The sequence below is a fragment of the Petaurus breviceps genome, unplaced genomic scaffold (assembly GCF_028583685.1).
Source record: "Petaurus breviceps papuanus isolate PSGF00001 unplaced genomic scaffold, PetGlider_PUasm1.0 96818, whole genome shotgun sequence".
NCBI lineage: Eukaryota > Metazoa > Chordata > Mammalia > Diprotodontia > Petauridae > Petaurus > Petaurus breviceps.
Genome location: NW_027187446.1, coordinates 12,304 through 34,336, shown reverse-complemented (window position 1 = coordinate 34,336; position 22,033 = coordinate 12,304). Strand labels below are relative to the sequence as shown.

The 22,033-nt window shown below is 49.4% G+C and overlaps 1 protein-coding gene across 1 annotated transcript; it reads left to right on the top strand.

Moving 5' to 3' along the window:
• The first annotated feature begins 9,932 nt into the window (after positions 1–9,932).
• Positions 9,933–20,982, top strand: LOC138155636 (serine/threonine-protein kinase 40-like). The gene is made up of 5 exons (XM_069080900.1): positions 9,933–10,092; positions 15,507–15,651; positions 15,915–16,034; positions 16,766–16,850; positions 18,175–20,982. The coding sequence occupies exons 1-5, from the start codon at positions 9,948–9,950 to the stop codon at positions 18,391–18,393; spliced, it is 714 nt and encodes a 237-aa protein (XP_068937001.1). The 5' UTR covers positions 9,933–9,947; the 3' UTR covers positions 18,394–20,982.
• Positions 20,983–22,033: the final 1,051 nt, after the last annotated feature.

The following is a 22,033-nucleotide window of genomic DNA, read 5'->3' as shown; positions in this document are numbered from 1 at the left end:
TCCTTCTCTCACTCTCTCTTCCTCCCTCTGCTTCTCTTTCTCCCCCTTTCCCCATCTCTCTCTTTCTCCCTGTTTCTGTCTTTTTTTCTATCTCTCTCACTCCTTCTCTGTCCTTCTTTCACTCTCTCTTCCTCCCTTTGCTTCTCTTTCTCCCCATCTCTCCCTCTCATCTCTCCCCCCTCTTTCTCCTCTCTCTTTTTAAAGAGTTGCATACCAAGTTCCTAGAAAAGGAAAAAACATAGTGGGAGCCAACAGAGTCATAACTGGAGTGTGACTCACTGCACAGCACTGCCACAGAGCTCCCTCCCCTGCCTGCCTGCTTAGCTGGGGGCCTGAGGGGTCTCTTGGTTCCCAGAGGACTTACTTAGGGCCAGGCCCTCTGTTCCCCTCTCTGAACCTCAGTTTCCTCATCTATAGTACGAAGGAAGTTGGGTTAGATGACATTTCAGGGCTTGTTCTGCTCAAAAATCCCATGATTATCTAAGCTAGGAACAAAAGGTTTGTCTGCGAAGCATGCCCTGCTCCCGGGTCAGTGTTCATCTTACATGCAGGGCTGACGGAGCCAGAGTGGGAAGGTTAGAATGGCTCTTCTTGAAGGGAACACTTTGCTCCACTGCTACAGCTCCATCCCACTGGTTTGACATTAACCAGGACAACACATGGTGTAGTGGAAAGGCCCTGACCTGAGGGTCAGAAGGCCTGGCTTCTACTCCTAGCTCTGCCACTAAGCAGGCAAGGGGCTTGGGGCAAATCAGTTTCCCCATCTGTAAAATGATGGAGTTGAGTTGGGTGATATCCAGGCTCCTATCCAGCTCCTCTGTCAGCTTTACTGACATCATATGAGATTTCTCTTTTTGCCACAATTCTGCCATTCTGGTAGCCAGGATCTATTGGCTTTTCCCAAAAACTGGAGCTTCATTTTCTTTCTGGTTAAAAAGAAGAGCTCTGGGGCGGCTAGGTGGCACAGTGAATAGAGGACCGGCCCTGGAGTCAGGAGGACCTGAGTTCAAATCCGGCCTCAGACACTTAACACAAAAACTCCTTGGGCAAGTTACTTAACCCCAGTTGCCATCCAAAAAGCAAAAAGAAAGAAAGAAAAGAAAAGCAGAGCTCATAGGCTTGTCTTTGTTTTATATATGCTGGCCTTGGGGTGGCTAGGGGGCATAGTGAATGGAGCACCAGCCCTGGGGTCAGAAGGACCTAAGTTTGGATCTGGCCTCAGACACTTGACATGCTTACTAGCCATGTGACCTTGGGCAAGTCACTAAACCCCAACTGCCCTGCCTTCCCCCCTCCAAAAAATAAATAAATAAATAAAATGTATATATATGTCCTGGCCTTTTCCAGCCAATGCATTCACAGATTTGTGAAAAGTCTTTTTTTTTTTTTTTTTAATTTTTTTGCTTTTGGAGGGGGGAAGGTAGGGCAGGTGGGGTTAAGTGACTTGCCCAAGGTCACACAACTAGTTTTTTTGTGTTGTGTCTGAGGCCTGATTTGAACTCAGGTCCTCCTGACTCCAGGGCCAGTGCTCTGTTCACTGTGCCACCTAGCCTCCCCTGTGAAAGGTCTTTAAAGGGTCTTGTACTGTCATCAGTCAGACTCATAAAACCCCTCTTCTGAACCCTTGGATTTGACCAGATTTCATCTCTACCCACTTTCTGCCTTTCTTGACTCTTCAGTGATGTTGCTTCTTCTAGACCTCAAGGAAGGGCTCCAATTTGGCTGGGCCTTAGCCCTGTTCACGTTGAAAAAGAAGCCTCTTCTCTCCATCTTCAGATTTGGAAAGTCAGGTCTCATTATTCAGCATTTATTAAGTGCCTCCTGTGTTGCCATGCACTGGGCCAGGTACTGGAGATATGACAGAAAATGAGCTGGTCCCTGTATCACTCTAATTGAGCTGGAGGGGAGAAGAATGGGATTCTTCTTATCTCCTTTGTTGGGCCAAGAGGAATGAAGGCTTCATAACCTTCTTCCCTTAGCTGTGTGAGCTCACCTTTCTTTGGGGGGGGGGGGGGGGCTGTTTTTTTTTTTTGGGGGGGGGGGGGGCAGGGCAATTGGAGTTAAGTGACTTGCCCAAGGTCACACAGCTAGTAAGTATTAAGTGTCTGAGGCCGGATTTGAACTCAGGTCCTCCTGACTCCAGGGCTGGTGCCCCATTCACTGCGCTATCTAGCTGCCCCTGAGCTCATCTTTCTCATGTACTCTAAGGAAAAAGATGCTTTTTTTGCAGCAGCCCTGGGAGAAGATCAGGAGGATATAGATTATCCCCTTTTTACAGTTGGAGAAATGGAGATTACTTGCCTGGCCTCTGGGTTTCAGAGGCAGTGACTGGAGCCCAGGCCCTCTGTTCTTGTACCCCATGCCATGTAGTGTCAACACCTTTGACATCAGCATAGCTCATGGGAGTCTCCAAGGTAGCCAAGCTTATAAGAATCCTGTTACAAGGACTGGTCTTGTGTTTTCTGAGGGCCAGCCCGACAAGTGTTCCCTCCTCTGGAGACTGCCTCAGTTAGCCTGCCAGAGGGCCTGAGATTTAGGAGGCACTAAAGACATGCACAGGGGCTACCTGGAAGGGGCAGCAGAAGCTGGTGGCCCTGCTGCTGAGCTTCAGTCTGGCAGGTCAGCTTGCTCTGTCACTTGGAACAGAAGAGAGGCAAGGGACAAGTGAATTTGAATTTTTCAAAAGTGGCATGTCTCAGGAAGGGTAAGGCCTAGGTGGAGATTTACAGTGGAGACAGAGACTTGGGTTGACCAAAAGAGGAAGCCTGACAAATGGGATTTCCCCTAATTCCAAGCTAAAATGGCCACTATTTCTGTTGGAAAACATACTACCTCCCCAATAGGGTTCATAGGAAAGGAGCATAGGATTTAGAGCCCAGCCCTTAATTGGCTTGTCTAACCCCGTCATTTTACTGATAAGGAACCATGGGTCCTGAGTTGTGGCTTAACTGTTAGGAGATTTAGAGCTAAAAGGCCTAGACCCTAAAGGTCATTTGGTCCAGCCCCCATTTTACAGGGGAGGAAGCGGAAGCTAAGGCCCACTGAAATAGTGGTTGTCCAAAGTCATATACAGGCAGCCTCACCATCAGCAGATGTGTATTAAGCACAGTGTACTACGAGCTGGGGATAAAGAGACAGAGCCACAGCCCCTGCCCTCAAGGAGTGTATGGTCTAGCCAGGGTAGGGGGTACAGTGGTAGCACTCACTTATATGTTTATACAAAATAGGTGCTAGCTTTAGAAGGCTGTTCTGCTGCTGTTGCTGAGAGGGAAGAGCCAGGGCACACACTTCCTGTCCCTCTCCTCTGTGGGCCTTGGTTTCTTCATCTATAAAATGGAGTCAAGGGGCAGCTAGGTGGTGCAGTGAGTAAAGCCCGGCCCCGGAATCAGGAAGATCCAAGTTTGGTTCCGGCCTCAGACACTTAACATCCACACAAAAAAACTAGCCGGGTAACCTTGGGCAAGTTACTTAACCCCAATTGCCCTCCAAAAAGGCAAAAAAAAAAAAATGGAGTCAGACTAGAGCAAAGCTTCTTCACCTTCTTTGTGTCATGGACCCCTTTGGCAGTCTGGTGAACCCTATGTGCTCTTTCCCAGAAGAATACATAGGATTACAAAGGAAATAAATATTTTGTAGTAGTCATCAAAATAATTTTTTTTTAAGTTTACAGACCTCAGGTTAAGAAGCCCTAGACCAGATGAACTCTAAGCTTTCTTCCTGCTCTGGTGATCTACATGTGACTTTCTTTATGAATGCTGGATCAACTTGGCCATTTTTCATTTTGGTCATTTTCAAAAGCATTCTGCCAGAGACATATACCATCAACATTAAGCCTAGCCAGGCAAAGGGCACAGGGAGCATTGCTGAAATGTTCCCAGGTATTCATCACTTCCTAGCTGTCCTTGGTGTAGACCAAAGATACAGTTTTACCTAGAGGCAATTTATCAGCTTTGCACAAAACACTTTAGTTTTTCCAAGTAGATTTTTATTCCTATCTTTTGTTTTTACATTATCAAGATTTACCCCTTTTTTCTCCTCCCAGAGAGCCCTCCCTTATAACAAAGAAATTGTTTTACAAAAAAAAAAAGGAAGAGGAAAAAAAATTTAAAAACCAAAACAAAACTGATATATGATGCAAATGTTCCACACCCATATATACCAGCCTCTGCCAAGGAGCAGGGGGGAGTATCTTCTCCTTTTGGGGCCCAAGCTTGTCATCGCTTCAATTTTTAAATGTTTTATTGATCTTTTTTTTTCCATCACTCACTTTCTATTCAGCCTCCCCCTTCCCCAACCTTCCTTTATAAACAAATGAGCACAGCTAAGCCAAACACCTCTGCTTAAATCCCCTTTGAACATTCCTGGTTTGAAGCCCCACATCTTCCTTTTTATCTGATGGCCACTCTTAGTTGACTTGGTGTCACTTAAAGCCCTGTCCAGTCCAAAGAACAAAAACCAAGAAGAGGAATTCTGAATTAAGACAAAAGTTTCTGACCATTTTGGGAGTGCTGGAAACTTGTTTAAAAGGAAAATGAATACTCTTACAATGGCATGGGCTCATTGACGAGGTTTAAAAACATTTTGCTGAACTGCCATGCTAAACTGCAGTCTTACCCATTTCAGGGGATTACCAGGCTTGTTTGAAAACAGCTGAATTCCTATCAGCTGATCAGAAAGCACATTAGTACCCTTGTGCCAGCTAGTTAATAAAAAACTAGCTGAAGATCTGAACCGAATGAGGGGAAACAAGGGGCAGGTAGTCAGAACACTGTATCTCTCCTGAAGTGCTGTTCAGACAGGAGGCCCTTAAAACCGGCTGCCAGGGGACCCCTTTTGTTCCAAACTCCGTACAGTCAACTCCAGGCCAGCAGGGTTCAGAGCCCTGCCTCTTCCTGTTCCCTCCCCTTGAAGGGCCTCTGCTTTTATATACTAAGTCCCTGCCACTGAAAGTATTTGCTGCCACAAAACCACAGACCACCTTCTTCCGAACTCCATTGGAAATGATCTCTTGTCAGCCCCACAGAGTGCATGATGCGGAACTCTGGTTATGGCATATTCTCTACACGTATGTGTTGCTGCTCTGTGAAGATGAGGACCCCAGGGGATTCTTCTTTTTCTCCTCCCAGGTCTGGTCCATAGAGTCCTCTCCCCACAAGCAGACCCTGCATGTTTTTTTTTGCCAGAGGCTGCTGCTCACTGATCCGGAATCCTGGATCAGAACCATGGAAGTGACAGAAAAACACTTTGGGGGCTGCTTTTTACAGACTTAATCCTTAGGCAGCTCGATAAACTTGAGAGTCTTGAGGTTTTTTCCCATCTCCCATTTACATGCAGTTTCTGGTGACCTCTTTCCTCGTGACCCACAGTGTTTGCCCACCTCTTGTTCCAAGCCGAGCAGTGGAGGACACTACTGAAGTAGTTCTGTGGCTGGGGCACGTGAAAACCCCGATCAATCAGAACGTTTGATATAGTAGTCGCTGCCTTTTTTGCCTGGTCCTATGGTCAGCACCCTCAGTCCCAAAAGGGTATAGTCATTGCTGCCTACACAAACACCAGCCTTCCTTATACCAGAGCTCGGCAAGTCCAGAGCAACATGACACTTGAAAATTTTTTTATTGTGGTGTATTTGGTATTTTCAGTATTTTATCATAAAATGTAAACTTTTTTTAAAAATTAAACTAAATGTAGACCTGTCTCCCTCAAGGGTCTCCCAAATCAGTGTCATTTCACAATAAAACCAAATCGAATGTAACTTTATTTGGCCACTCACCTTTTTATAATATTTTCCGCATGAAATCTTTTCTAATCTCCCACCCCAATTTGCCCAGAACTAATTAATGTTGTTAGATGGGGCGTGACTGTATCATGGTTGTTACTGGATATGTGCCCACCCCAGTAGTAACAGGTACTGGAGAAGCTGTTTCCACTTTCCCTTTTCCTTGCCATCCTGTTCAGCCCCCCAGCCGTTAGCTAGACTGTAGGGCCCAAGGACTTCAGTGAGAATTACATAAGAGGAGAATCAGAAACAGAGAAAGCTAGTTTTGTCTCTGTGTCACAGTTTACCTAGGTCCATTATAAACAATACTTCATTCTCTTCATACCTTGCATCTCTCCAAAACCTCATTGCTTTCTAAATAATCACTAAGTACTACTAATGCACCCTACCAGATTAGAGCTGCCTCCCTACCCATTCTCCTCCTCTTAATCCCTCTTGATTGCCTGTTACCATTTCCGAACTGAAAAAGAGGCTTCTACTGGCTTCTTCCAATCCCTTTGCTCAGTAAAGGAGCTGAGGGAACTCCATGATTCCTACATAGGTACCTACTCTCTTGGAGATTTAGGCAGGGAAGGAATCTTTCCCAAGGAGAGATAAATATCCTGGTTTTTTCTAATGTTAGGTTTGGGGGAAGGGTTAAAGTACACAGCCCTTCATCCTGCCCTTGCCCTGTGTGTATGAAATCAATGGAAGGAAACCTATTTAACTACTTGAAAGCACTTATAAATATTCCTGGCCTCACATGCCCTTTGTCTTCTGAACACACAGAATCTGGGGGCAGCTTTACTTGGGTGGGCTGGTACCAAAACTTGGTACTTCCTCCCTTCCTCCCCAGTAGAAGGCAGTTTGCTATGTGAGAAAATTTCCAGATGTATTCAGAAGGTGCCACCTAGAAAACCTTGTATATTCAAGGGTTTGGGTTCTGTTTTCTTAGCACAGCACTGTGTAGTGACAGTGAGCAGGAACTAGATTCTGTAATTATAAATTAGAGACGACTTCCTTGACTAAATAATACCAGGCAGCCCCTAACAGTTGGGTGGCTGCTAATTTAAATACAAAACTTGTAAATTAACTGGTACAGACCCAGCTATGTTTTGTTGGACTGGCTTTGTGTATTATTACGGGGGCAGGGAGAACCAGCATCTTCTTGGTGGTAGAGGTGGAAGAAATTCTTTCCTATATCCAGTTTGTTCTTAACTTTTAAGACCAAGGGAAGATAATAGAGAGTTTCTGCAGTTCTCTGTTGCTGGTGGCTGGGCTGCTGCCTCCTTGAACTGGCTCAGTGACTTCCTGGACAATCCCTTCAATGATCTCATCTGCCCAGCATGCGCTGACTTGTAAATAGTGTTTTGAAAAGGCAGAGAATGATTAAGTCCTGTATGAGCTATTGCTTCAGGGCCAGGCAATTCTTCCATCTACACTTCTTCTGGGAAGCTATAGGCTGAGATGGCCAAGTGACTCAAACTTGCCCTGCTCCCCAGGAGTTCTTTCTGCCAGGGAAGATGAACTGTGATCTCTCCTTGGAAAAGGCTGCAATTCTTATTCTAAAGGAAATTAAATCACTCAGCTCTAGATTGCAAGTCCCCTTGTAATCTTCAAAGCCAATGTTGGATGCTCACTTCTAAGACCTGAGGAAGGAGAGAGCATTCATTTGCCATTCACTAGATATTCATCAGACAGTGACTGCATACCAATAGGCTATGTTCAATGCTAGGGGATATGTAGAAGTGAAAACGTAGTTTGCCCTCAGAGGGGTTCCGGTCTAAGTGGGAGGCCTGTACAAATGTAGGACTAATGCAAAATAGAAAAAAAAAAGCCAATTCTACCTGGAGAGATGGAGGAGCCTTAAGACGCAGTTCTTGCTCTCAAGACCTAATAGAAGAAAAACCTAGATGAACTACAAGCTAGGGTATATGAGTTAGTGCAAACTAGGTGCTAAGAGATCAGCTGCAGGAGGAATCAGCTCATCCTCTTCCTGATGGGCTTCAGGTACAAACAGACATCTGAGCAGAACCTCGAGGAATAAGCAGGTTTACAGCAGACAAAGTGGTGTTGAGGCTAAAAGGGGAGTTTTCCCAGCACCATGAAGAAAAGACCCAGACAGGGGACAGCAAGGGGCACAGTAAATAGAGCACTGGCCCTGGAGTCAGGAGGACCTGAGTTCAGATGTGGCCTCACACATTTACTAGCTGTGTGACCTTGGGCAAGTCACTTAACCCCAATTGCCCTGCCTTGCCCCCTCAAAAAAAAAAAAAAGATAAGACCCAGACACAGGAAGGCTCCAGGTGGTGTGGCTTTGGTTTTTCTTGATGGACTGTGTGGGTCAGTTCATTTTCACAAACATTTATAAATACCTGTCTGATAAAATGAAATTTAAAAGTGCTGTCAAATCTTAAATGGGGTTCAGAAACTCCCAAGTACAAAGTAGGGGGAGCATGGTTTGATAGCAGTTTTTCTGAAAAAGATCCTGGGGTAGTTAGGGCCTGCAGCCTCACCCTGAATCGGCAGCAGGAGGTGCTGGCCTCTTGGGATGGGGAGGTGGTAGGCCCTTGGTGCCATGCCCTCATCAGACCACTCTGGGAGGAGTAGATTGAGTTCTGAGCACCACAGTTTAGAAAGATCAACATTAAGCTATAGAGTGTTTAGAGAAGGGCAGCCAGGCTGGTGAAAGGTCTCAAGATCATGCCGTAGCATGATGGGTAGCCCAGAGTATGACCACTGTCTTCAGGTATTCCAGGAACTCTCATGTGGAAGAAGAATTAGACTTTTTTTGTTTGGGCTCAAATAATGGGTAGATATTACAGAGAGAAAGAGGTAACTTTAGGCTTAATATCAGGAACCACTTCTTAACAATTAAAGCGATACAGAAGTGAAATAGGCTTCACCTTGGACAGTGGTGAGTCTGTCTCTCCTCCTTCTTGGCCGAGATCTTCAAACAGAAGCTCGCTGACCTCTGGTTAGGCATGTTATAGAGGGACTAGGGGCCCGATCATGCAGCCCTCAAATTCTCTGCCTCTGGGATTTGGTTCAGCAAACATTTCTTTCTTTCTGTTTTTGGAGGGAGGAAGGCAGGGCAATTGGGGTTAAGTGACTTGCCCAAGGTCACACAGCTAGTAAGTGTTAAGTGTCTGAGGCCAGATTTGAACTCAGGTCCTCCTGACTCCAGGGCCTGTGCTCTATTCACTGTACCACCTAGCCACCCCTTAGCATGCATTTCTTATGCAGCAAGTACTGTTCTCCATTCTGGTGATGGAAATCATCAAGAAACTTAATTCTAATTGGGGGTGGGAGGGGGTGGGGAGGAGAACAGGGAGAAAGGACAGCATGTACACAGATAAGTAAATAGAAATACAAAGTAATCTGGGAGACAGGGGGAAAGCACCAACAGTTTGGGGGGAGAGACGGGCAGCAAAGACTCAAAGTAGGAAGTGGTATTTCAGCCCACTTGAAGGCGCTGGGCTGGGGGTACAGAGACAAAGCAGACTGTACCTCAAGGAGCTGATATTTTACTGAAGGTTAAATGGCTTTTGTCTGATTGGAGGATAGGGTACATGGATGAGGGGAAATACTAGGAGCTAAGTATGGAAATGGGTGGGAGCTAGAGCGTAGAGGACTGAGCAGTACCTAGTCTGCACCTAGGGCTGCCTCAGGCGTTGTTCTTGCATCTTCAGAGAAAATTCCAGCACCCCTACTCTAATGGTACCAAATAGTTTAGGACCCAACTTAGGCAGTCTGCCTTCCTTGCTTGTTTAAGGTAAATGGGGCCCTGGGGCCAGTGACCTTTCAGACTGACTGCAGCTGGATCTCTGTTTCTTCTGGGCTTGTCACGGGCAGCTCCAGATGTTTAGCCTGGGGACCAGCAGGGCAAAGGGGACTAGTGAATGTGGTCGTAAAGAGGGAGCCAGCTGGCTGGGCCAGGTTGCAACAAAGCCTGGTTTTCCTTCTTTTGCTCCCTATGTACCTCCCCGAGGGGTAGGCAGACAGACTGGCTTAAACTCAAAATAGCTCTTGGAACAGATCCGTTTGGTGGGGGGTTGGGGTTTTGTGAGAATTAGACAAAGGATTTACCGAAGATTTGAGGTTTTCCTAAATCTGAGACTTCAGCCTTGCTGTTTAAAAAGAAACCAAATGCAAGTAAAAGATACAAAGGAAGGTGCCAGTTATTTGCTGAATGGATGCCTCTTTCTCTTCTCTTCCCAGAACCCACAGGATAACCATCACCAACTTCTGTCTTGGAAAGCACCTTGTTAGTGAGGACGACTTGCTGAAGGATCAGAGGGGGAGCCCAGCGTACATCAGCCCAGATGTGCTCAGTGGTATGTGACTCTTGTCCAAAAACCCAGGACAACTGTCCTGTTCAACTCGAAAATTCTGTGACTACAGAAGACAGGATTTTCATGGAGACTCTTGTACAGTGCAGTCTTGGCAGCTTTCCCTGGCATTGTCCTGGTCCATTCCTTCTCTTTACCAACATGGAGAAAGGATTAGATTTCTCCACTCTTTCTATCATGTCAGGAAACTAGAGAGACCCATGTTGCATTCTTGTTTTGTGTGGGGTTTGGGCTCTTCAGCCCATCTACATTTGTATACCACTGGACTGGGTCTCATACAAGTCCAATTTGGAAATTTCCTCTCTTTGGTCCCTGAGACTTATTGAGTGTTAGGAGTTCCTTGAGCCACAGAGACATAAAGCAGGAAAGAACCCATTGAGGGAACCATAGCAGCTATCTCTTGAATACCCCGACCAAAAAATTAGCTGTATTCAGCAAGAGAGAGCCCAGTCTTTTAAAAAGAAATAAAGCCAGTTTTTTCATCAAGATCTCCAAATAGGACAGATGCTGATTTTCATACCCATTTGCTTCCTGTCTTCTGACACATTTACCAACCTTTCCTCCCCATCCCTCATCGCCCCTCTGTAAAACCTGACCTCTTGCTAGTGTTGGCCTCTCTGACATCTGGGAGAGATGGTGGCAGCAGTTGCCAAGTTCATTAGTATTTGTCTGGGAGTAACTAGACTCTTCCAAATGGGCCAGAGTACAAGAGACAGACTTCTGGGGCTATAGACATGAAGGCAACCATAGCTCCCACCTTACCTTGCTTCCCCTGCTCGGGCCTGGCCTAGTCACTTTGGCAAAGGTACCTGTGTCTGCCACCAGACAGCAGCATTAAGCCATAATGGTAGAGCTTATTTTTAACCCCAGGCTCAGATATTTGAGATCACATCCCCTCCCCCTCTTCTCTCCCCAACCCCCACTGTTTCTAAAGGGCAGTTTGGGAGAGGTGTGGTGGTGGGACCCTTGTTAGGAGCAGCTGGCACCTGTCAGGAATGCTGATCCCCTGAAAGTGTCCGTGAAATGCATGTGTGTATATCGCCTATGTAGTGCCAAGGGCTGATTGGCACCCAGAGCATGAACAGGTGGCCTCATTTGGGGGTAACAGAAGCTGTCTAGATCTCCCTGCTGTCATCTCCAGCCTTCTCCCTTGTCTCCTCAGTCTCTGCTCGTTAGGAAAAGTGGAGATATTTGTTTAAAAGGAAGGAGGAAATATAGCTGACAGTAGTGATCTCAGCTTAGTATAAGGAGTAATAAATAGTGTCTTCTCCTTAGCTCCTCGTTAAACTTTACAAACCTGAGCCTTCAATTTGCAGATGCGCCCAAAGCCCATATAAGCCCATGAGAAGAGAAGTTGGTTGGGTGGGTGAAGTTGGGCAGTTGTGTGCAAATACATGCATGAAAGTGGACCCCTTGTTCTTCAGTCATTCAGTTATGACCTGTGGACTGTTCTGCCATTTCCTTCTCCAGAGCCCCTGTAAGGTCACTGGGCAGCCTGGGCCTGTATCTCTAGGCCCAGTTTGGTTACAAAGCCCCCACCCTCTGGGTGAGAGAACAGGAGCCCAGAAGAGCACTGTTACTTAGAGAAGGCACACTGTCCCTGACAGTCTGGACTGAAGAGGAACTTCTTCATCACCAGGCCTGGGAAAGGAAGCTATGGCTGACAGCTTTGGGCTCTCTGAGGAAAGAGCCACCGCTCAGCTGTCAGCAAGCAAGGATCTGTAGGAGATGTGTGCAGCAGGACTCTGGAGGGAGGGGAGAAGCTGAAGACCAGAGAAAAGAGTGAGGAATTGTTAGTGCTGTTAGTGAATCCTGCCTTGGTGACTCACCGGCTGGGTCAGAGGAGGGGGTGCGTTTTATCCCATCGGTGGGATGGGCAGGGCTCAGAATGTTGGAGTCTTCATGTACTTCTCCGGCCCCCGGGTCTGGAGATTAGAAACACTGGAGAATTTGAGAGGAGGAGCGACCTCAGACGAGACTGGCAGCTTATCTCCAAAGAGCAGTCTGATGTCCCAAGCTGGGTAGCCACTCCAGCTTTGGGAGGACACTGAGTCATGTGCTGGCAGTGGGGCCTAGCAGTATTGGGCTGCTCCACAGACGCCTGAGCCTGAGTATTGGTTACTTCCACATGCAGGAATCTCGTGCTGTGACTGAACCAGGCAGCCTCCTGTCAGGACTAACATCCTTCAGCTGTCTGTTCTTGGTCTTCCACACTTCCCATTGAGGAGACCAGGGACTCTTCTCAACCAGAATGCTTGTCTCGGGTCTTAGCCTGGAAGAGTCAAATCAATTAAATCTGCCTTAGAACAGTTGGCATCCAGTGTCAAGGCTTGTAATCTGCCCATTGAGCCAGCTGCCTTTAGATTGGCTTCACAATCAGTTGTTTCCATTCTAGAAAACCTATTCTGCAAATGATCTTCTGGCCTGGGCCCAAAAGGAAGTGGTCATTATGTGCACAGAGCAAACAATCTGTGTGGAACCTTCCTCAGGCAGTAAGGATTTATTGGTACCTATAAAGCAAAATGATACTGGGTCATATAGTCAACGAGCCCCCTTCTGGGAAGCCTGAACAATGAAAATATTAACAAAAATAACAAATGAACAAAATGCTGGGCTCTAAAACCCCAGTCTGCCTGAGGCCTCAGATGTTCCACCACTCAGTTCTTTGTTCCCAGGACACTCTTAACTCAATAATAACTAATGGCTTTCCTGGGCCAGCCGATGTAGATGGTCAGGCAGACATTCCCAAGCATTGATATGATCATCTCTTCTAGGGAGGTAGAGATGAGTAAACCCACAAAGAACTGTCGGGCTATTTAGGGGGGGGAAGATGTTTGGTGTAGAGGAGAGTTTGGGGAGGCCATGTGTATCGAAAGGGTATCACTTACACTTGTTTTGTGTTGGTCCAGAGGCCACAGCTAGGAACAATGGAGAGAAAAGAAATAAACCACCGGAAGGTGGATTTTTTTTTTTTCTTTTTAGAGGGGGACAGCAGGGTAGTTAGTGTTAAGTGACTTGCCCAAGGTCTCACGACTAGTAAGTGTTAAGTGTCTGAGGCTGGATTTGAACTCAGGTCCTGACTCCAGGGCCAGTGCTCTATTCACTGTGCCACCTAGCTGCCCCCCAATTTTTTTTTTAATTTTTTGCTTTTTTTTTTGAAGGGGCAGGGCCATTGGGGTTAAGTGATTTACCCAAGGCCACACAGTAAGTGTTAAGTGTCTGAGACCAGATTTGAACTCAGGTTTTCCTGACTCCAGGGCTAGTGCTTTATTCACGGCAGCACCTAGCTGCCCCTTCAGTAAACATTTAAGTGTTAAGTGTATCTATAAAAAGAGGCAAGAGACCATCCCTGCTCTCAAGGAGCTTACAATCTAACAGGGAGATAGGCAAATGTATTTAAAGTAAGCTGTATGCAGGATAAATAGTAAATAATTAACAGAGGGAAGGCCCCAGAGTTAAGAGGGATTGGGAAAAGCTTTTTGTTGAAGGTAGGATTTTAGTTGGGGTTTAAAAGAAACCAGAGAAGCCAGTGGGGAGTGTAAAATAGAGAACGTTCCAGGCCTGGGGCACAGCCAGAGAGAATGCCTGGAGCCATGATTGAGTGTTTGAGGAAGAGCCAGGAGGCCAGTGTCACAGGAGTAAGAGGTAAGAAAGGTAGGGGGGACAGGGACACCAAACTAGGCAGGCCTTTGAATCCTTGAGAATTTTGCATTTGATTCTGGAAGCTGAAGGAGGTCTCTGGAATTTATTGTTGGGGCTGAACAAGTGACATGGTCAGGCCTATGATTTAGGAAATCACTTCAGTGGCTGAGTGGAGGATGGATTGGAGTGGGGAGAGATTTGAGACAGGCAGACAGTAATCCAGGTGTGACGGGATGGGAGCCTGACTAGAGGGAGAGCAGGGTCAGAGGAGAAGAGGGGGCATATTCAAGAGAGGTACAAAGGTGAAATTAATAGGTCTTGGCAACAGCTTGAATGTTTGGGGTGAGAGATCATGAGGATTCCAAGAGGACTTCTAGGTTTCAAGCCTCTGGAACAGGGAGGACAGTGTTACCCTTGAAAGTCACAGAGAAAGGGAGAGGTAGGAAAGGTTTGGGAGAAAATGCGTTCTGTTTTGGACACTGAGTTTGAAATGTCTGAAAGGCAGAGATGTAAGACTGGACATCAGCAAAGAGTTTGGGGCAGAATAGACAGATTTGAGACTCATCAGCATAGAAAGGGTAATTAAATCCATGGGAGCTGAGGAGATCACCAAGTGAAATGAAGAAGTATAGAAGGAGAAGAGAAGACAAGACCCGACAGGATTCTGTGGGGTGCCTTCAGCTAGAGGACCTGGATAAGGGTCCAGAGAAGGACCAGTCAGAAAGACAGGAGAACCAAAGAGAGGGTTTCCTGAAAAGCTGGAGAGGAGAGAGCATCAAGGAGGGGACAGTGACAGCATGAAAGGCTGCAGAGAGGTCACAGAGAAGGAGGATTGAGAAAAGGCCCCTGGATTTGGCACCTACCACATTAGTAACCTTGGAGAGACGAGTTTTCATGGAATGATGAGGTTAGAAGGCAAATGATTGTTTTTGTTAATGTGATCATTGTTCAGCCTTCCCCACAAGGTATCTTGTTGACTATACAAACTAGTATAATTTTGCTTTGTAGATATCTTTAAATCTTTGTCACCTGAGGAAGGATCTGTAGATTCCTTATTGAATATCTAAGAAGTCCATCACTTCAGAAGGTTTGGGAACTTTTAACATTGTGTTAGGAGTTCAGAAGAGTTAGACTGTCCCCCTCGGTCAGGGCCATCGGGGGTTCTCTGTTGCTCACAGGATGGGCGTGTTCCGTTCGGGGCCTTGGCCCCTGGTCTGGCTCCAGCCTTTTTTTCTCCCTTTGGAGCCCCCCTTCCTGACCTTTCCCCAAGGGTGTTCCTTTCCATTAGAACGTTGGCATCTTCTTTCTTTCTCACCTGTTCAGGCCTTCTCCATCCATCTTTCCCAGCCCAAGTGCTGTCTTCTCCTTGAAACCTTCCCTGGTCCCTGAAGTCAAGGGAGCTTTCATCCTCTGACTTAGTCATAGTTGGGTCTTTCAGATGCTTGTGGTCTAATTTGCATTCTGTTGATTACGTATAGATCTCATTGCCTGACTGGAAGTCCCACCAGGGTGGTGGCTGTGTCTTATTTATCTTTCTCTCCTTAGCACCTTGCACAATGCATTGTTACCTTGTAGGCACTGAAGGAATGAATGAATGACAGATAAAGGAAGGCTTCCTGAAGGAGGAACCTTGTAAGATGGCCAGGCTATCATCCAGTGGGAATGGGAAAAGAGTGAGCTTTATGGCAGGGAGGATGAAGGCAAGAGGCCTGCAAAGTGCTGAACAGAAGGGCCTTGTCTCTTTTCTTTTCCTTCAGGTCGTCCGTACCGAGGGAAACCCAGCGACATGTGGGCACTGGGAGTGGTGCTCTTCACCATGCTGTATGGGCAGTTCCCCTTCTACGACAGCATCCCTCAGGAGCTCTTCCGAAAAATCAAAGCTGCCGAGTACACAATCCCAGAGTGAGTGGTGCCCATCCCCCTGGCACACACTGTCCCAGGGGTGCTGGAGTGAAGGCTGGGGAAAGATTGTCAGGAGAGCCAGTGTTGTCTTGGCCCTGGAGACCCCAGAGCAGCAGCTCACATGGAGGAGACGGCAGTAGTTCTCTGCCTGCCCTCCTGACCACACTCAGCCCTCTTCCCAAGCAGCCCATGAGCACTGCATCATCCCAGGTGCTGAGCACCAACTCAGACGTGCTTTCTTTGCTTTCTTCTCTCTGGGGCAGGGATGGCCGGGTTTCTGAGAATACCGTGTGTCTCATCCGAAAGCTGCTAGTCCTTGACCCCCAGCAGCGCCTGGCAGCCCCGGAGGTGCTAGAGTCTCTCAGTGCCATCATCGCCTCTTGGTGAGTAGATCAGGGGACAGACACTCCAGGGAATCCTGGGCCCTGGGACCAGCGATGGGGGAGGGACCGCCCTTTCCACACTACTCAGCTCTAGGACATCGCTGGTGCAGAGCAGCCATGTGCATTCAGATGTAAATGGGGTCTGTGACGTGAAGGACTCTCTTGTCTCAAGAGGGAAGAAACATTCTTCCATGGTACAAAATCTGGGTAATTGAGAGCAGCCAAAATGGGGTGCTTCAGACTGGAACCTCCCCCTGCCCAAGGGTGAGCTGAGGTGTCATGCTCTACCTTCTCCAACCTCATCCAGTGGGCCTGCAGAAGAAGCTGGGGGTGTTGTTAATGGAGGAAAAAGAGGCATGATGACCCTTTCAGTCTTTGAAGGGTCCAAATGAGGAAGGAAGATTAGCTTTGTGTTTTTTTCAAAACTAGGAGCAAATTGAAAGAATGGGGACAGGATGACTTCAGCTCAGTATCAAAAAGAGTTTTCTAGCATTCAGATTGGTAGTGAGCTCCCCATCCCTGGAGGTATGCAGAGAAGAGTTCTTCAGACAGACTTCGAATGAGATGACTTCAGGCGGTCTCCTCCAGCTTTGATTTCCTTGGGTGTTAGGAGGCACATTCTGCCCCCTGCTTTTCCCAGTGGGAGGAGGCAGGATGGCAGGGGGCAGGGAGGGGAGCCAGTTCAGCCATCTCATCTGTCAGCACTGACTCGGTGTCTTCTTCCCCTATAGGCAGTCTGTGTCTTCACTCAGTGGACCTTTGCAAGTGGTTCCAGATATTGATGACCAGATGAACAGCCCAGACAGCTCCCAGGAGGTGAGGAGCCAAACCTGGCCTGACAGGGGGCTTTCAAGGCAGAGCCTGCAGGTTTGCCTTTGGGACTCTCATATGAAGCCAGGCCTGGAGTCATGGAAGCTAGGGGGTACAGGCAGTTACTTTCCCTTGTGTTCCCTGAGCTCCCTGCAGGCTTGGAGTTAGGAGGGCATGGCCAAGAGGAAGCTCCTGTCCTGTCTTGGCCTCGGTTTCCTACTGTGTAAAAGATGTCAGATTCAGTTTCTCAGGCCCCCTCCCTCAGACATTTCTGTGGCTTGGGCTTGCTTTCTGAGGGGCAGCGCTCCCGGCCCCCTCTGCCAGTGACCCCAGGGATGCAGCCTCAGTTCCAGGGCCAGCACAGCCATCTAACCTGGCTTATTCCTGGCTGTCCTTGTTTGGTCTCCCCCTCCTGGGCTTCGACAGCTTGCTTTCTGACTCATTGGGCTTTCACTAACCCTTCCTGCTGTTCATCCTTTGAATGATTCATTTTGTCCTGTCCTCTCCATTGTTTCCTCTTACCGGGGGAAAGCTCTGTTCCCAGCACATTTGTTTTGGTTTGGAGATGCACAGAATAGGCTGCAGGACCTTCTAGTTCAGGCCAGGTCAGGCCTCTCCTTGATGTTTGGGCAAGGGCAGGTAGGGCCAGCAGGCATTATGTTGGTGAGCGCTCCATGTCCCCACTCCCTCTAAAGCCTAAGCCAGAGAGACTAGAACAGGCCCACCCCCCACCCCTGACTCCCCTCACCCTGCCCCGCATCTGGCCTGCCCTTCCAGCCAAGCCACACTGCTGTGACCTGAGGGGGGGGGGGGCGTCACTGTCAGTCCCTCTCCTTCCCAGGAAGCTCTGGCTCCATGCTACCCGTGTGTGGATAAGGCAGACCTGACGGCTTCCCCCAGCATCCTGGGGTCACTGGGCTCAAAGAATCCTCCCAGGGAGGATGCATGTCCAGCCAGCTACTGGGCCCACAGAATCCAGGCCAGGGCTCTCCTCTCTTGGCATTCCTTGAAAAGAAAAGGGAAGCAGCAGAGCTCCTAGTGATGGGAGGGCTGGGAGACCTAGGCCCGGGCTCTGTGGCTGACTCGGCAAGACCTTTTCCATTCCTGGGCCTCAGTCTCCTCTTCTGAATTTGCATAAAGTGAACTCTGAAGTCTCTGTCAGCCTGGAAGAGAGGCTGGAGGGACACAGGGCCTGTCGTGCCACCCACAGTCACCCCTGGGGGAGCTGGCCTGGGCCTGGCCCTTGGCTGATGAGCATTAGGACAGTGGGCCGTTCAGGCCGGACTGGATCAGCTTAATGAGGAAGAACCCTTTCTTCTTTCCTGGCCAGGCCAAGGTGACCGAGGAGTGTTCCCAGTACGAGTTTGAGAAGTACATGCGGCAGCAGCTGCTCCTGGCAGAGGAGAAGAGCACCCTGCACGAGACCAGAAGCTTCCTGCAGAAACGGCAGTTTGGGAGTGTGCCCCCTGTTCGGCGGCTGGGCCGGGACGCCCAGCCCATGAACCCCCTGGACGCCGCCATCCTGGCCCAGCGCTACCTCCGGAAATAGTGAGGGGTGCTGCCAGTCCTCCAGCAACAGCAATAGCTACCCCTGCCCCCCAGGGCCCAGCAGGTGACCTCCGACGGCCCCTCGGAGGGAGGCCAACACACTCTGCTAGTGTCTGGAATGATCGATCGGCTATTTGTTTTTTAATCTGAAAAGCTAGACGACTAATCTGCTTTTAATCATGACTTTAATCTACCTCTGTCTTTTTAACCAACCATGCTGTCTCTGGATTGAGTGACCCTGGAGAGAGTCCTGGGCCCCCTCTCCTGGCAGGGTGGGCCAACTAGCGGCTCAGGGGTGCTGCTCCAGGGGGTTTGAATAAGCTGAGTGGTGGGAGTTTTAGCAACTTCACTGTTTCTTAAAACCTGTTTCTCCCTCCTCCCTGATTCCCTCCCCCACCTTTCCCCACCCAGACTTCCATAAGCTTCAAACCTTTGCCTCCTCTTAAACCTGGTTCCAAAATATTTATTTTTTTTTTACTGAAAGGAGCTAGTTTCTCTCCACCTTCTCTATGGCTTGGCCTGGGCCCCATTCCCAAAGCCCGCCAGTTCTTGGGGGCATAGCCAGTTGTCTGGTCAACACCCCAACAGACATTCAGACTTGCCAGAGGTGAGGGGGATGCCACCAGGCCCCACTCTGCCCCTCTCGCTTTGGCTGTCCTCGCAAAGTGATCGTTTTCTTTTTAAAGACGGTCTTGGGCACTACTGGTTTTCCTCTTTTCTCACAGCTTATCTGAGGTGCCGCACACTTGCATTACTTCTCATTTCCCATCTTTACACTCATTGTGGTACACAGAGATCTGATATATGACTTACAATGTGAAAGACATTCCTCAGAACAGCCAACTTGCGATTTTGGCCGGGCAATGGGGGGCAGTCTGCTGTCTCTGCTGTTATGTTTCTCCTCGGTAGCTAGCATTGGTGGCATCCCCTGGGGGTGGGAGGAGGCCCTGCCTCTGGGGGGCGGGGGGGGGGGGGGGGGGGGCCCCGCTCGGGGGGGGGGGGGCAGGAGGAGGCCCCTCAAGCTTAGAACAGCATACATCCTTTTTTCCCTTGTTGAGCCTCTTGTTGTGACCCGGATGCCTGTCTTGCCAGATATACTGTTCTTCCCCCAAAGCGTCCTCTCTTCTGATGCTTCCTCAGAGCACTGCCTCATTCTCACCTAATCCCCTCTGGCCCAGGGGAGGCCCAGTAGCCCCGGAATCGGCACAGTTAACCAAGTATCTGGGAGGCTGATGCTCAGGGCCAGCCCTCAGTTCTCACTCGGACATCCCCATTAGAGGGTTGGTCTTTCTGTTCCTTTTTCCCTTTCCCTTCTCCTCCCTCTCCTCCCCCCCCCCCCCCCCCCCCCCCCCCCCAAGTGAGAAGACAGGTTCCTGTGGCTGACAGGTCCCTAGCCTAGTTCATAGCGTTCCCATTTCTACAATTATAATTTGAAGGGTCCCTATGAGCCACCCCTCCCCAAAGGCAGTGCAGAAGGAAGGAAAATCTGAGGCTGCCCATGTTTCTCTCCCTTATCCCTGGTTTCCCCCATGCTGACTCACTGTGAGTGACCTTGGGCAAGTTACCAAACCTCTTTGTGCCTCAGTTTCCCCATCTGGAAAAAATGGGGCCAACTCTTGCCAGCAAGTTAGCAGGGGCTATACACTTTGTGGGCTGGGGAGGGGCAGCTGGCCCTGAGCCCAGCCGGAGTCTCACTCTCCTGGCCCATTGTTAGCTTGGTTAGTTTTTTGGGGAGAGCTCTGTGTCTGTTCCATGTCCTGTGTTTTCTTCATGTGTGTGAGCCCTCCCAGCTCACACAGACATCTCGATGTGTCAAGCACTTAAATCCTCAGCACCGAGCAGCACGTTCTGCCTCTAAAAGGCTACAGGGTGAGGGGAGGTCCAGGCTGCCAGCACCAGTGCAGACACAGCCCAGCACTGGGAAGAGGGGTGCTGGGGGAAGAGTCTTGTTTTTTTTATATTTATTTTTAATGAAAAAAAAAATCTCTAAATGGAGTAGAATCACAATCCATGAGTCCAGTGTCAAGCGGTGGCTGGTGTGGGGTCCCTCCTCCCCTCCTGGAGCAGGGTGCGGCCCTCAGGCATGGCCAGGCCCCAGAGGCATCGGATGGTCCCCAGCGCTGGCCTTGGCACAGGCAGCCCCTCACCTCCGCCTGCTCTCCCGGTGGCATCTCCCTCGGCAGCCTTCCTAGAAAAGGCCTGTGTCTTGATGATTGGGGGGGGGGGGTTTCCCCTCCTTTTCAAAGCAATATTCTGGGGACTCTGCAGAGTTGTATCATACGGAATCTTCCTGTCCATGGTTAGTTGACAGATGACCATCCCAGCTTTATGTGCCGGCGGCGGAGGAGGGAGGATGGGGCCTGGAGGTGGCCCTGCAGGGCTGTGGACTGGGCAGGTCCACGCTGGGCACAGGAGAGGACATCCGTGTCTGAGCTGCTTGTTTCGGCGTTAGTGAAATGACATGCTGAAGAGGCCGATTGTAAAGAAACAAAATGTAAAAGTCACAAAAAAATTTGTATAAAGACCTATTTTTGTACTACATCAGAACTATTCCTGCATGTCTGCAATAAAATTTCCTAATGTAGAACCACCCCGGCTTGCGAGTCACTTCTTGCCGCCCCACCCGCCTTGGGACGTTTTGCTCCCTGGTGGACACCTGGGTTTTTGCACCGGGTCGGAGGGTCCAGTCCACCTCAGCCTCCAGGGGCCCAGGAATGTCCATCCCATCAGGCTGTAATATGCAGGCTTGGACACCAGAGGGCAGCGAAAACCCCGGGAGGGGGAAGGGGGGAACCTCTGAGGCCCCAGGCCGGGTCCTGGCCTCCCCCTGAGCTGCCCCAACCACCCCAGCTCTGTCCCTTCCCAGAACTGCTTCTGGGGTCCCTTCAGGCCAAGGGAATTGCTCTCCAAGCGTGACTGCGGCAGTGTGGCTGCTGAGGCCAAGCCTGGGCCTGGATGCCTCCTCCCTGCTTGGCCAGCCTGGGCATGGTTGCCCTGGAGACGTGAATTCTGAGGCCTTCATGTGGGGGGGAGGGAGCTTCCTGGGTTAATGACCCTTGGGCCCTGCCCCACTAAGCTCCGAGGATGAGCAGCTTGCCCCGCCTCGCCTCCTCCAGCTGGCCCTCCCTGCCCCTGGAGCCTCAGCCAGGCGGGGGCGGCCCAAATAGCCGCCAAGATGGACCGCAGCTGGAGAAGCAATTGCACACGCCCGCTCCCATCCCCAGGATGCATGGGCCAACCAGGCTCTCTGCCTGGAAGCCCAAGACCAGAGGAGAGCCTTACCGTGTCCATCACCTGCCCCCATGCCATTCTACCTGGGAGGCAGAGATCAGAGAGAGCAATCGCCTCCCCAACTGGGGACAAATGAGGGCGGGCACCCAGGCAGACTATCTCAGGAGCAAAGCTGACCAAGCCAACTCCCTGCCCCAGGCCCCACCAGCCAAATTGAGCCAGCTGAATTGTTAGACCAGCCCCTTCCTCAGCACAGAGACCCACAGACACCCCCTCTTCTGCCCATCCCCTGGGCAGCCTTGAGTCAGTACCCTCATTATCTCTGCCTGGGCTGTTCTAACAGTCTTCTAAGACATCCCCACTACCCCTATCCATTCTACACATGCTGCCAAGCTTACCATCCTAATAGA